The 13,842-nt window shown below is 37.9% G+C and overlaps 1 protein-coding gene across 6 annotated transcripts in view; it reads right to left on the reverse strand.

Moving 5' to 3' along the window:
- Positions 1-13,842, reverse strand: part of nav3 (neuron navigator 3) — a 424,757-nt gene that overhangs the window by 207,595 nt on the left and 203,320 nt on the right. For 4 of the 6 annotated variants that reach the window (XM_088647282.1, XM_088647281.1, XM_088647280.1 and 1 more), the window contains exon 1: positions 503-1,344. The exons of 1 other annotated variant lie outside the window; for it this stretch is intronic. In XM_088647282.1, coding sequence (XP_088503408.1) covers positions 503-748 — 246 coding nt within the window. In that variant the 5' untranslated portion in view covers positions 749-1,344. Of the gene's footprint in view, positions 1-502; positions 1,347-13,842 lie in introns of those variants that run through there. One more of the 6 variants, XM_088647286.1, reaches the window with a different exon arrangement.

Here is a 13,842-nt window from a genome sequence, read left to right on the forward strand (position 1 = left end):
TGAGTGAGCAACTGAGCTTAAGAATGGGCTTTCGGAAATCGGGTGCAATTCATCTGAAATGATATCCTTAACTTAGCAATTGGGATAAAACCGTGGGTGGCTGGTTTGAATTGAAGCCAGGTAAGGTTTCCAAAGACTTCTTACAGAAATACATTTCTGGAAAGGCATGATTATGTATTGCTCCTCAAAATGCATGGACCAGTTCATTTCACAGATATAAATCTTAATAGCTCAAGAAAAATACTATATGCCACACACACATACAAACACAGCATGTGGTTTCTGATTTGTACAGTATATACTGTATTTAGAGAATATGAAAACAGTATAAACCACAATGATGTTCTACTAAAACTACTAAATGCTATATAAATTAATTATTTCTTCTTCCTGTTATTCAATATGAAAGAGTTTGAAGTTCCTTTGGTCTGCACACATGGACAATCAAATCTACGGATCAAATGCAAACTGCTACAGGGTGTAACAAACATGTCTCACTTACCCTACTGTCTTCAGTCTCCTTGGTTTTCCCCTGAGGTGCTTTCATCTCCTGAAACTCGCAGGTTGATTTTAATGACAGCTGACAAGACAGCATTGAGTTGTCTGTGCCTCTCAGTTCCACGGTCCTTGGCATAAAAGACTGTGACACAGCAGTCCTGCCAAGATTGGGAATTGGGATAGCAGTGTGAACAGGCTTCGTGCCCACTGCTGGCTGTCTCAACTTAGAAGCAACTCCAACAACAGGCATGGTCACAGAATTAAAACAAAAATAGCAAAAGAGTGAAAGGCTCTGCGCGTTCTACTAAACAGAACTATTCCCGCAGAAGAGATGAAACAAGAGCTCTGTGTCTCCCAGCCGCTAACAAAAAATCTGATGTTAAAACAAAATCCTATAAGGAAAAATGGGAGCAGTCATTCTGAAGCCAGTCTTGAGTGAGTGAGACTCATAGAAACTCTCAGCCCTTTTTCTTCTTCCACACTCTATGGCACACAGCTCTGACAGGGTTTCACTACTATAGAACTAAGCACTCCTCTGGGGCGTGAACTTTTCTTGAAGGTAACTGCCACTGAGCTGTCTGTGATTAGAGGACTCACAAGTGTGCGTTTTTCTCCCAAACAGCATTCCGAAGCAGCGTATAGCCTGAGTGAGTTGAAAAAACAAGCCTGAACTCCAACTGTCAAAACATCGTTCCGAGCCCACAACACTGAAAACTGGAAATAGACACCTCTTCCTGACCACAGCAACAGCAGCCTCCTCTTGACCAAAAAAAAGTTCTTTTTTGGTAAAAAAGGGGACGTAAGCAGTGGCCAAAGCAAACAGCTGTTGGAAAAGCTTTCAGCCCGGAAACAATCCCTTCACTGAAGCTGTTTGTCTGATTCCTGCCTATTTTTCACTGCTGACAGCCCCAGGATGAGAAATACTGCTTCTTTTTTTCCCTCACTCAGCCCATGAAAATCAGTTCAAAGTCAAGCAGAGAGCAAGGATCTGTCAAAGGGTTTTGAGTCATGCTCTGTGTAACGTCTGAATTTGCCGTTACAGGATGCAGGAAAATTTCAATAACAACACAGACATTTATGCCAGGAGATTACTGCCTTGCTGACTGCTGCCTATTTAGTAATCCTCTATGCTAATTATCTTTAACTTAGAGGGATGAAACACATTTTTTTCCATTTTCGGGAATTTCCCCTACGACCAAGAAGTGTTTATATATCGTCAACTCTTCACAAAATGAAAATATGAAACAAAGATTTTCATTTAAACACTAATCAGATTGGTCATTGACCTCAAATCCCAGTACCTTGTTTGCATGCAAAAACTATATTTTAAATGGGAGGAAAATGCTCATTTAGATTTTTTAAGTAATTAGTGTAATTAGCAGGATAAATATGGTGGGCAACAGTATTTTTAACAATATCTAGCCTGGTGTGAAACATAAAAGCAAGTGAAAGTTTTATGTGGAAAGTATACATCTGGTTTAGGTTAAACAGTGAAATGTGTGAGAGAAGAGAAACTGTTAAGCCACACCAAACCGGAACATTTCAACATTCATTTAAAAAATAACTGTAAAGCACAACTTTAGCTTGTTTCAAAGACTGACCGTAATTAACTAGGATGCCGTGTTTCTTAGATAACTCTGTAAGACTACGATTAATCTTGGGTTTAGGAAATACAATTAAGATGATGCATTTATACTTTTCCTTTTTCACATAAGCTATTTTATTATTCAGTTCTGGAGTTCTTCTCTCACTTTTCTAACATCTGAAACTCCCTCGCCATAAATGCTGCTCCAGAATGGTTTTCAAATCAGGTTCCAAGGAGTACTGAAGGTCCTTAGGCATGACCTAGATTGTCCTTAGGAAATCCTAGCAATACATCATCAAAACATGCAGATAAAATCAACACCATCTCACTTCATCTCATTAACAGATTTATTGGAGCATGTTTCTTGAGCATTTGTGACTTTACAGATAGTACCACTATTAGTATTTTAACACAAATGTAAGGATAGCAATTTCAGTATTAAAGTTTGCTTTTACTGTATGTTAGTCTAAACAGGGGATCCCTGTTCACCATGTTAGCTTGATTTTCACTGTTTTGATCCATTTCCATGAGATTCCAGGATCAATTGGCCATCAAGTGACATGGGCTAAATGGCCCATGTCTTTCTCATTTGTTATCCATCTCATGCACTTACATTTTTAAAAGAGGTCCTTTTTAAGAGGCAGAACAGTTAAGGAATCCCTGCTGTAACACTCTGCCGCACACTCACAGAATACTGCTACCACCTGCCTCTGTAAACCCACAGCTGGAACTACACTGACAAAATGGGTTAGCTGGGGTAAGTTTAAGAAAGGACTGAATTAATTTAACTTTCTAATTAAAGTTTTATATTGCAAAATAAAAGCATAAGATGTAAAATGAAACATGAACAAATATGAAAAAATGACTTTTTATATCCCTTATCAGTCTTCACCAGGGAATCAGTTCTGTATCTTTTTTCCCAAATAAGTTCTTGATTAATCAATGCTATTCTTGTGAATGACTAAGTATATGGTGAAGTAAAATGAATAAGTTTATTTAACCACCTCCCCAAAAAGATAATCAAAATTTTTAAAAAAAGTGTAGATCAGTGGTTCTCAAACTGTGGTACGTGTACCACGAGTGGTACGCGGAGCGCCGCAAGCTGGTACGCCTTATGACCCTGCAACTTTGTAGTGTGCACTGAAAAATTGAGATGGGTTTTCATATTTCCATTTTAATACGTCGAATACGCAGCCCACTTACTACGATACAGCGCGCCCTAATACTTGAGTGTACACAAGAGCTAGAATGCAATTCTATTCCATTCTAAAGGAATGCATGTTACGACACAAGTGACCAATTGTATATTAAAAAAAGGTATCTCCAGCAAATAGGGAGGTAGGAGAATGTGCGTGATTTTGGAACACCGCCAATCTTGCAAGCACAGGAAAGCATAGAAATGTGTGCTACGAACGAAAGCGGCCAATTGTATTTAAAAAAAGTTATCTCCAGCAAATAGGGAGGTAGGAAAATGTGCGTGATTTTGGAACAATGCCAATGTTTTAAGCACAGGAAAGCATAGAAATGCGTACTACGAACGCTGACAATCTTGTGAGCACAGGAAAGCGTGATAGATAACAGAAAAATATTTAAGAACTGTTCTAGGTTAATTTGAGAAAAATACACCGAGCGTCTCTATTTTGCTCCCATGCGCATGAAATAACTTCTTTTAACTTCTGAGATGGACTACTGAAATGGAAACGGGGAAAATTGCAAGCTTGCGGATTGCTAAAGCAGGTAAGCCCCAGTATTTTTGAAGAACCTTATTTACCGTTGGCAAAAGAGCTGACATATTACGTGTGGAGAAAAAGCTGCTAAGCAGCTTGACCTGCTACCCCTTCCGAAAGACACACTCATAGAATTATTGATATGGCGGATGATATCAAAAGTAAGCTGATAGAGCGCGTTAAGATGAGCAGATACTTTATCAATTTGCTCGTTTACATTAGATACTGTACGAGTTTGAGGGCATATCTCATGAGGACTTTCTGTTCTGTAAGCTGCTTCCAATGGGACTGCAGGAGAGCATATATTTCAGTTTCTGAATGAATTTATCGAAGAGAATGTCATCGGCTGGATAAAATGCGTAGGAGTTTGTATAGACGGTGCTAGAGCGATGACAAGCCGACAGAGTGCTGTAGTTGCACGAATTAGAGAGGTTGCTCCAGAAATGAACTGCAGCATCCACCGCGAGGCCTCGGCCGTCAAGAAAATGCCTGAAGATTTAAAATCTGTTAGACTCTGTTGTGAATTGTATCAAGGCTCGAAAAATGAATTCACATCTGCTTTGCTCGACTAAACAGGCACAACCCTCTCACTGAAATTGTGCTTTTTTACTGTTTATTTTTAATTGTTGTTGTGCCTGTTGTCATTCTGTAAAGCAATTTGAGAAGCCACGTTTAATGGTGCTATATCAAATAAAGATTTTATTATTAATATATTTATTATATGTGTGTGTGAATGTGTGTACACGCGCGCGCATGTTGCTCGTTGAGATTTTCTGGGGTTCCTATGAGAAGATGTAGGTGGTACGTGGATGCTTTGGTTTGATCAGGGGTGGTACTTGGTCCAAAAAGTTTGAGAACCACTGGTGTAGATCTTCCAAACCTATTACATGCTTTTGTATCATGTACTGTACTGTACTTGAACATTTCGAGGTATCATGGTTGAGGCTGGTTATTCAGCTTTCATCAGCCCAACTTCTGTTCACTAACATTTGCTTAATCATTTAGGGAGTTCGTCCCCCTGTGCCATACAGGTATCACACATCCACTGAGGTAATGTCAAGTATGCCATTATTTGGGTTGATATAATTGACATAATTGTATTTGTTATACCTTTGTCACTCTTGTTGTCCTATAAATACAAAACACTTGTGGCTACATGTTTTTACATCCCAACTTTAGGATGTCACAGACCAATCATTTCAATTATGTGCATTAACATAACATTGTGGCTATGACCAAAAAAAAACAGCTTCTCCTGTTTCTTTGGAATACAGACAAAGAGCTGACAGAAAACTGAATTTACAATGGCTTTTATTTTTATGTGTGTGACTACATCCTAAATCCTAAGGTTGCCGCCAAACCCACACTGGAATTTATAGTGGTGGTCAGATAAAGCATTCCTGGGTGAATGATGACCTAAGGAGAAATGAGGACAGATCCACACACTAAAGTAGCACACAGAGGTTATGGCCCTAGAGCTCTTAATATCTTATTCATGGTATGCCTTCATCATCTTCCACTACTTTAACCTTTTGAATTAGTGAATAACTGCAACTTATTGTTTTCCATTGTTCACAGAAATAGCTGGCCCGCACAGATGAAAGATGAAGATTTCAGTCCTGCACAGGCCTTCTTTTTTCAATTACACACTCTGTCCTTGACCCACCGCAACACTGCTATGAAGCTGGTACAGATGAGCCACTAACCACTTTGCTGTTATGACAACAATGGCGCAGCTGAGGCAGATGATGTCACAGAGCAGCTTGTCTTAACTATCAAAATAAACATCCTGATGAGGCTCCATGATGATAATTCAGTGTACTGTAGCTCACCCAGGGTTTTCATGTCAAAACAACCCTGAGGGCAGATATCTGTGATGCACCTGGTCTTATCAACAACGAACATGTTATCTCTAGCTATCAGATTGGTTCACCTGAAAAATAATAAATACACCCTAAAGTACAAATAAGCTATTTAAGCTATTGACTCCAAATGCCAATTTGACCTGTTGCATCTTTTCCAAAGGCCCACCCTGGCTTATTTACTGTATAACTGCAGAATGTGCCAAATACATTAGAACATGACTCAATGTGAAGGGACAGAGTGAGAGTCATTTACAGTACAAAGCTTAAATACACCTCTCTTCAAAGGTAGAACTTTTTGAAACTTGAAAGAGAAATCAAATACGACTTCAATGCTTTTAGGGCACACACGTTTAGGGAGGCATGACTTCAAAAGTAACCTGCACTTAGAGCTCTGGCCAATGTATTCACTAAATGAGTATCAGTCACAGCATAAAGCATGTGGGGACAACTTTTCAAAAACAAACATCAACAATATGTAATCCTTTTGACGGATTTAAAAACTACTTTGTTATTTAATAGATTATTTTATGCAAAGCCACATTTATATCAGGGGCTCAGTTTGAAGTTTGAACTGAAGACAACCGTAGTAGAGATCAGGGGGTGCTAATATCACTGATGAACACCAAAGGGTGGACAGATCTAATGCCACTAAAGACATAATTGTAACACAAAATCACTGTTCTCATGCACAGATGATTTAAAAACAGAAATATGGCAGACTCATTGAGGTTGTTTCAACATGAAAGTGGCCTTGGGCAAGTAATAGAAAAAATGAACAAATAGTAAAACAAGGACAGGGGGTCACACACCTGTAAGCTGAAAGGGAATTCAGGACAGAAAAAAGGAAATGCTTCTTTACACAAAGAGCCACTAGTATCTGAAGCAGATTTTATTAGCTAAGCACCTGAGGCCCAAAATCTCTGCTGTTTTAACAAATGATTGGATGACTTTTTACCCCTTAGTAACTAAACTACCAAATGAGAAAGATGTGCCAAATGGTCTCTGTTAGTTTCCAAAATTTCTTATGTTTTAAAGCTGCTCAGGAAACTGAATATACTGTATGGGGTCATTTACCTCTGCACATGTCAAGGTCGTGTCAACAGTCATTAATATGCAATAATCCTCTTGGCTAGGTCAAACAAATGCTGAATGATCTAAAGGTGACAGATGACAGCCTTTATGGAGGTTAATGAACCCCCTCACATTGCAAGTTCTGAGAAGATGCTGATGTTAATCTGTTTGTTGATAACCAATGTTTTCCTCAAGCCTCAGCCACGATTTCTAGAAATGTGAACCATCTGATTTCTGGCCTTTCTGGTCTAACCTTAATATGGTTATCTATTGGAAAATACCTGCACACACAGCACAGATGCCATTATTTTGACATTCTGACCACTGAAAAACTTCAAACCATGTTCATCCTTGCAGGTACTGCACATTCTCTCCAAAACTGAGCCCAGCAGATCATCCTTTGGTGTGTACTGTTGTTGGGATGTGCCCCATGTGTGGGCCCCTGGATATACACAATCTATCAAAAAGCATTGCTTTTAAAAAATGGTGTCTGGCATTATTTCAGTCAATACTGACAGAAAATAAGATGGATAAGATCACTTTATTGCCCATATACAATTTCTTAAATTAGGAATTTGTCTTTTTGCATACTCCAACTTGCTCTCCATGAGACACACAGGCACACAGATGGGAGAGAGAGGGTCAGAGCAAAGGTTCAGACATTTATATGGCGCCCCTGGAGCAGTTGGGGTTAAGGGCTCAGGGGCCCAACAGAGTAGGATTCCTCTGCCGGCCGCGGGATACAAACTGGCAATCTTCCAGCCAAAGGCGCAGATCCTTAGCCACAGAGCCAATGCACCACCCAAATCTGACCTCAGATGTTGCCAACTGAAGCAGTATAACTGGGTATATCCAGTATACTGTATACATGCAGAATTATACTTACTGTAGTACCCATAGTTCAAGAAGGTAGCCGTGTCAGCATGCATAGACTGCAAAGGAAGAAGTAAAGGTTAATTCCATGTTGAAAAGAGAAGAAAAGAAACACAATGTTTCTTCTGTGGGTGTGAGAGAGAGAGGATCCATGGATCCGAAATGTTATGTTTCTTTTCTTCTCTTTTCAGCATGGAATAGACCTTTACTTCTTCCTTTGCATTATACTTACTGTTTATGCATGGACACTTTGTGTTACAAATTCATTATTTAGAAGACTCTCACATGTTGTATTATGGCATTTTGTTACACATCCATTTATGATAATGGACTCACTTGTGATAGTGCTATAACACACAGCTCGTATTGAATGGATACATGGTAAGGCTCAGCAGGAAAGTCTTGAACTAGATGCCAGTGTCTTGCTATTAACAGCTCACCAGCATGGGAGTACATGATTGCCTGCTGGGTGAAAAAGAAAATGATGAAGCCATGGGATAATTATCATTAATCAACCTTTCTTCCCCCTGTAACAGATGTGGCAATGTGGTAAAACATAAAATTAGACATTACAAATTAGGGAAATAATTTGATTGATTGGAAATCACAAATAAACCAAATCCTTTGTTTGTCTGTGAAATTCAGTTAGCAATGCCCCATGCCATATTACTGTTTTCGGAGTATGGATCGAGCAAGGTAAGTAAAATTTTTTAATATTCCTAAGTCCTGTACTTTACAATCCCCATGAAAGCTATTCCACAACATATGAAGAAACCACTTCATTCCTCATCATAATAAACCTACAATAATAAAAACATTTCCACTATCTCCTTTAAAATTTAGTATGGTCTTCTCCATTAACCTACTTTTTGTAAATATCCTCTGCTCATATATTTCCTGTTGTGCACAGCTGCTCTTGATAAGTTTCAAATGAGAAGACTATGTGATCTCTTCCTGTGCAACAAGTAGAACTAGGGTAATACAGATATGTCCACTGCATGTCTAAAAATAGTGTGTAAAATATACAACAGATTAAACCTGTTTTTTGGAAAATTCTTTGGAATTAGAAATGTATAAATATGTATTAAGCAGACAACATTATTGAAGGCAACATATTACACATAACCATAATCTATATATAAATACAGTTAAATGCAACTGAATGGTTATTTTATCTAGTGTTGTGAAAGTCAGGGCCAATTAATATTCATTTAACCACTGACTGACAGTGACATTTCCTTCCTCTTAAAAACACTATAACCCTGAAAGGACAACTGTATAAACTGTTTAGATTTCAGAAAAAAATGATTAAAAAAGCAATAGGAAAACAAAATTATATATAATTATGTGTGCAATTTGGAAAATGAATTCATGGAAGAATACATCATGAGCAAATAATCATGGCACAAAGTTCAAGAACCGAACAATTGCACGTCGGCTTCACTGAGCTCTACATGTTGTACTGTAGGTGTTGTCTATAAACCACCCACTGGGCCTTGCAGCTCTATGAAGGAAATCTGATAAGTCCACAGAAGCTTAGTTAATCGCTAGCACCGCCAAAAAAAATGTTGCATAACTTGGAAAACTATCACCATAAGTGTTTCTATGAGTATTTAAAAACATCTTGCCAACCAGACAGTTTCTGGAGTAAGCCACGAAAGAACCTAAAGAAAAATAACTGGTTCAACACTGTATACTTTTAACTGGAAAATCCAGAGGTAAGGCCGGCAGGGTATAGATGACCCCTGAACAGGATTTTAATGGTGCCTGTGAACCGAGCATTAAAACCTTTACCAAGTGATAATTCTGCTGAAATACCATGCAAAGCAGAATGATACTTACATAATTCTCTATCATATAAAAAACAGCTTGAACATGCTTGTTCGCTTTCATACAAATCTACCAACCCATTTCAGCCATCCTTATTTTAAAACTCCCATTTACATTGTGTGGATGCTCCTATCTTAATTTGCACAGCCTGGTGGTTAAATATGCAATCGGCTGTGCACTGTTCCTTTCACAGATGATCACTTTTGATTGGTTGTTAATCCAAACTAGGAATCTAAATGAACCAGGCAACTTTACAGTTTTTAAATAATGGATATTTTAAATCATGACACAAAGGGAAATAAAAATTACTCCAGTCACTTTTTATAAAGGACCAGTACATTGTCAGGCTCCACAGTGTAAATACTGTAAAAAGCCATTTTAATTTTGTAAAGGTTTAGCATTCAGTTTACAGGTTAACTAAATGTTTCAGGGCAACATTAAAATCCTGTTCTGTCCAGTGATTGTGAGGCCAGGTGGCATCCCTAGGCAGTTGACAAAGTTAAACATTTATGCTTAATTACATGACTTTGCACTGCCTGAATTCCTGCCCGGCTGACACTGCCAAGAGTGTCACAACCGAAAAAGAAACAGAAACAACATCTCTATGAAGGCTTAAAAAGGTAAAGACGTTATCATAAGAAAGTTACTGTTGGGATGCAAGGTTAAAAAGATTGGTATCAAAGTTTGTCCGCAACTGGTGTTTGAAAACATTAAATTACAACAGCACATTCCCGGAGAAGTGCTGATAATCCCAATCAAAATAAGGAAATTCTGTCCTCAGACTGTTTAACTATATACTGTACCGTACAGTAAAAAGCATGTCTAATGATAATGAATCTCACGACTTTTCTTTTTTTTTCTTTTTTGGAGCATGGATTTTGAGACCTCATTTCATTCACTTAAAATACAGTATGCCCACCTCTTAGAAATGCAGTGCAAATTCTCATCTTTGTAGAAACAAATACATTAAACAAACAAATCCTTGATGTACCTTACTTTGCCTCTCAGGCCAGCTACCCAAGTTATCTACTGAATTTTAAACTTCATTTTTTATGACTTGACACATTATAGCTTGTCATGGGGATACTATCCGTCTTCATAGCATTCATAGCATCTATTTATTGAGTTACAGGAGCACAAAATAGAGATTCCAATCGGAACTAAAGATAAGAGGAACAACACAATGTGTTCTGTGCTGTTTAGTGCATTTATTGGGAACAGCAATAGCAGAATTCCTATTCCCGCCAAAAGAAAATAAAACTGTATACAAACTTACACGGTAATACCAATATACTGTACAGATCTAGAGAGGTAGCTTGTTTGACAATTTTTCTTTACCCAAGAGAAGTACTGTACACCTACTATAGTATATACCGCACCATATTTTCTCCATGTTACGTAGCTGTTCTGGTTTCACAACCAGTGATTTTAGATACAAGATAAGGCAGCATTTATGATCATTCATACACACCCTGTAAATCATGTGTTACTATTTTAACCAGGAACGTAAAAAAAAACACTTAGCTTTACTTCTTTCTCAGAAGTAACAAAATAAGACTGAAATAAATTCCAGAAGGCGGTCTTTAACGAAACAGATATTAATGAGAATGAAAATCAAGCTTGGGAAGGCAATTGTTTTTTTTTTACTTTCGAAGTAGATCCAACGAGGGTGGGGTAATAAGATTTAATTTGTCTAATAATCATACATAAGAAAATTAATGATCATGTGAAATGGTAATCAATGGATGTTTCCTTGTTATAGCTATGCAAAAAGTAATTTTACTATAAAATATTACTGCAATTCATTGCTAAAGTAACCGGCATCCTCTGTAAGTAACGATCTGAAGAACATAACACTCACTTGTACACCACTTAACAAAGCCAAGACCGCAGCAGTGATGATATTGGTAAACACTGTGGTTACTAAGGCCCTGTCACTAATCTGCAAAGCAGGTAAAAGCAGAAATGGGACAATGCTCAAGGGTATTTAATAAATCCAACAGAAAGCAGGCAGGTGTTTTGTCAGCATGTTTAAATCTTAAACAGCAAATCTGAATCCTAGAGGAGAATTTGTTAAAAAAAACACACATTCCTCTTCTATTCTGTTTCCTTATTTATTAAAGCAACAGAAGTTTTGTTTTCTTTATGTAGGTTGGAATATACAGATACAAAAAGACAAAGGCAATGTTAATAGATTACATAATGTCATTCGTGTTTAAAATGGTGAACAGAGAGGAGTGTTAATTGTCCGAGTAGTGCTGCTGTATCAACTAACAAAGTACAAAAGGTTAAAATGATCAAGTTGAGTTGAACAAGAATGTTTACAAACAACCATTTAAAAAACTAAAGCAAAAGATGGGGCTGTGCCCTGCTACAGTAATGAACACACCTGTGACAACGTTCTATGGAGATTGGGATGTTTTGCTTCAGTAATCAGCTGACAAGGTCAGAGATACACTGAAAACAGATAGAGCTTAAGGCCCCCTCCTGTAAGGCCAAGGGTCGCCACACCAGCCCAGAACCATCATGTCTGTCTTATCTGCATAACTGTTTTCAGTATGCAGTGACTACAGCATGGGAAATTCCAAGAAGAAATAATCTGTGCAGCGCAGAAACTTGCCATCTGCTCAAAAACAATCTGAAAGCCAGGCAGAAGTTAAGTTGATAGCTGAGGAATCAATATCTTCTGTAGTCCAGTGAGCATCTGAGGTGGTCCCAGTGTAGAGGATGGAATAAGTCTCAGCACAGTTCAGGGAAGGTTTGATTTTTTTTTCCTTACAAAAAAGGTCATTTTCTGGAAAACACCCAAGAACACACACAAAGAGCATCCTCCTTGTGGTGCTCTAAAGTCCAGCATTTTCAGCAAGGTTTATAGCCTAAATACAACGCTGTCCACTCTCTACTGTTGCTATGATGATTTTTCAGAAGTGCTAACTGCGTATGCATTAAAATCTATGCAAAACATTTCCACACCTGGATATTTTTGAAAAGGTTATGCCCATCTTTCAGCTATTTCTGAAATGTCATATACCACAATAGGTTCTACACAAGAAAGATTGGTGGAATGTTTTCTATATCAGGCATACAGTAGTAGATTTAAGATTTCTTTTGAAATTCAATTTTTATGTAGTGGTAATTTAAATTTTATACACTCCAAAAATTTTCCTCTTCCTTACCTGTTTCATGATTATATATGCATTTCATAATTGTCAGTTATGGATGCATTACAGAGCTTTTTGAAGTTTGGGCAGGAGGCAAACAGACGTATTATCACTGCAACCCTATTTTCAATATTTACAAGTCACATGCTGCATTTCGTAACTAACAAGTTCCCTGGTGGGCTGTAGCTGGCTTATCAAATGTACAGTATTTAAGTTCCAACTACTTATCCCACTTCAACTTCAGATGCTAAACTCCAGTGTACGGATGATGCTGTAGTTTGTGACTTGACAGAAATGGACCTCCGGATATTAGTCAACATATTTATTGAGGCATATGAGAAGGTGGGACTTAGACTTAATATTCATTAGAGACATATTCTCCTTTACCAAGCTAAAGATGCACATACAGGAGTCAAGCACCATTGATTCAGATTCATAACAAGGGACCGAAGAATATAGAGGCTTATTCCATAACTTGGGAGCAATAATTTACTGAAAGCTGATGATGACAATAATGATTTGTAATTTAATGAGAAACCCAAAATCAACTGAAATCTGAAAAGCATCCAAACTGAAAGCAAAATGATGGTTTATCATGTAGTCATCATTCCTACTGTACTTCACTATATTTTGCTGAAACATGGACAACATCCAGAGACACTTAGACTGACTGGAGTCAGATCATGAAAAATATTTGCAGAAATCTTTACAGACCAAGTGACATGATAGACTCACTACTCCAACAGTGCTTTATCGCAAGAGATCATCACAAGCACCGACACTCTGATCACCCATCATCAGGTGCACTGTGTTGATCATGTTACCAAACTCCAGGCGACACATGAAGGTTCTCTTCTCCCAACTTGGCCGAAACAATGAAAGCAGAGGAAACCAAAAAACTCATTTTAAAGATATGGTAAGAGCAAACTTGATAAATTGAGACAATATCAACTGTCTCCTTGGAGATTGTGGCCCTTGAAATCAAATAGAAGAAGAATAGAGTCTGAAATGTAAAGGAGGTAAAGCAAATGTTCCAAAGGGTTTTGAGCCATACGGATTGTGCCATATATAAACTGATACCTAGGAAGAAAAAACCCGTTCAGCCTACCAGAGAGTGTGCAGATCTCATATATGCTTTATCAGTTACCTTACCAGGCTTACAGAAAATAATCACCCTTGACTGGGTGGGACAGCCAATGAATGACATCCTTTTGATTGATAAGATAATCAGA

This window comes from Lepisosteus platostomus, chromosome 9, assembly GCF_059453375.1.
Source record: "Lepisosteus platostomus isolate fLepPlt1 chromosome 9, fLepPlt1.hap1, whole genome shotgun sequence".
NCBI classification, from domain to species: Eukaryota; Metazoa; Chordata; class Actinopteri; order Semionotiformes; family Lepisosteidae; genus Lepisosteus; species Lepisosteus platostomus.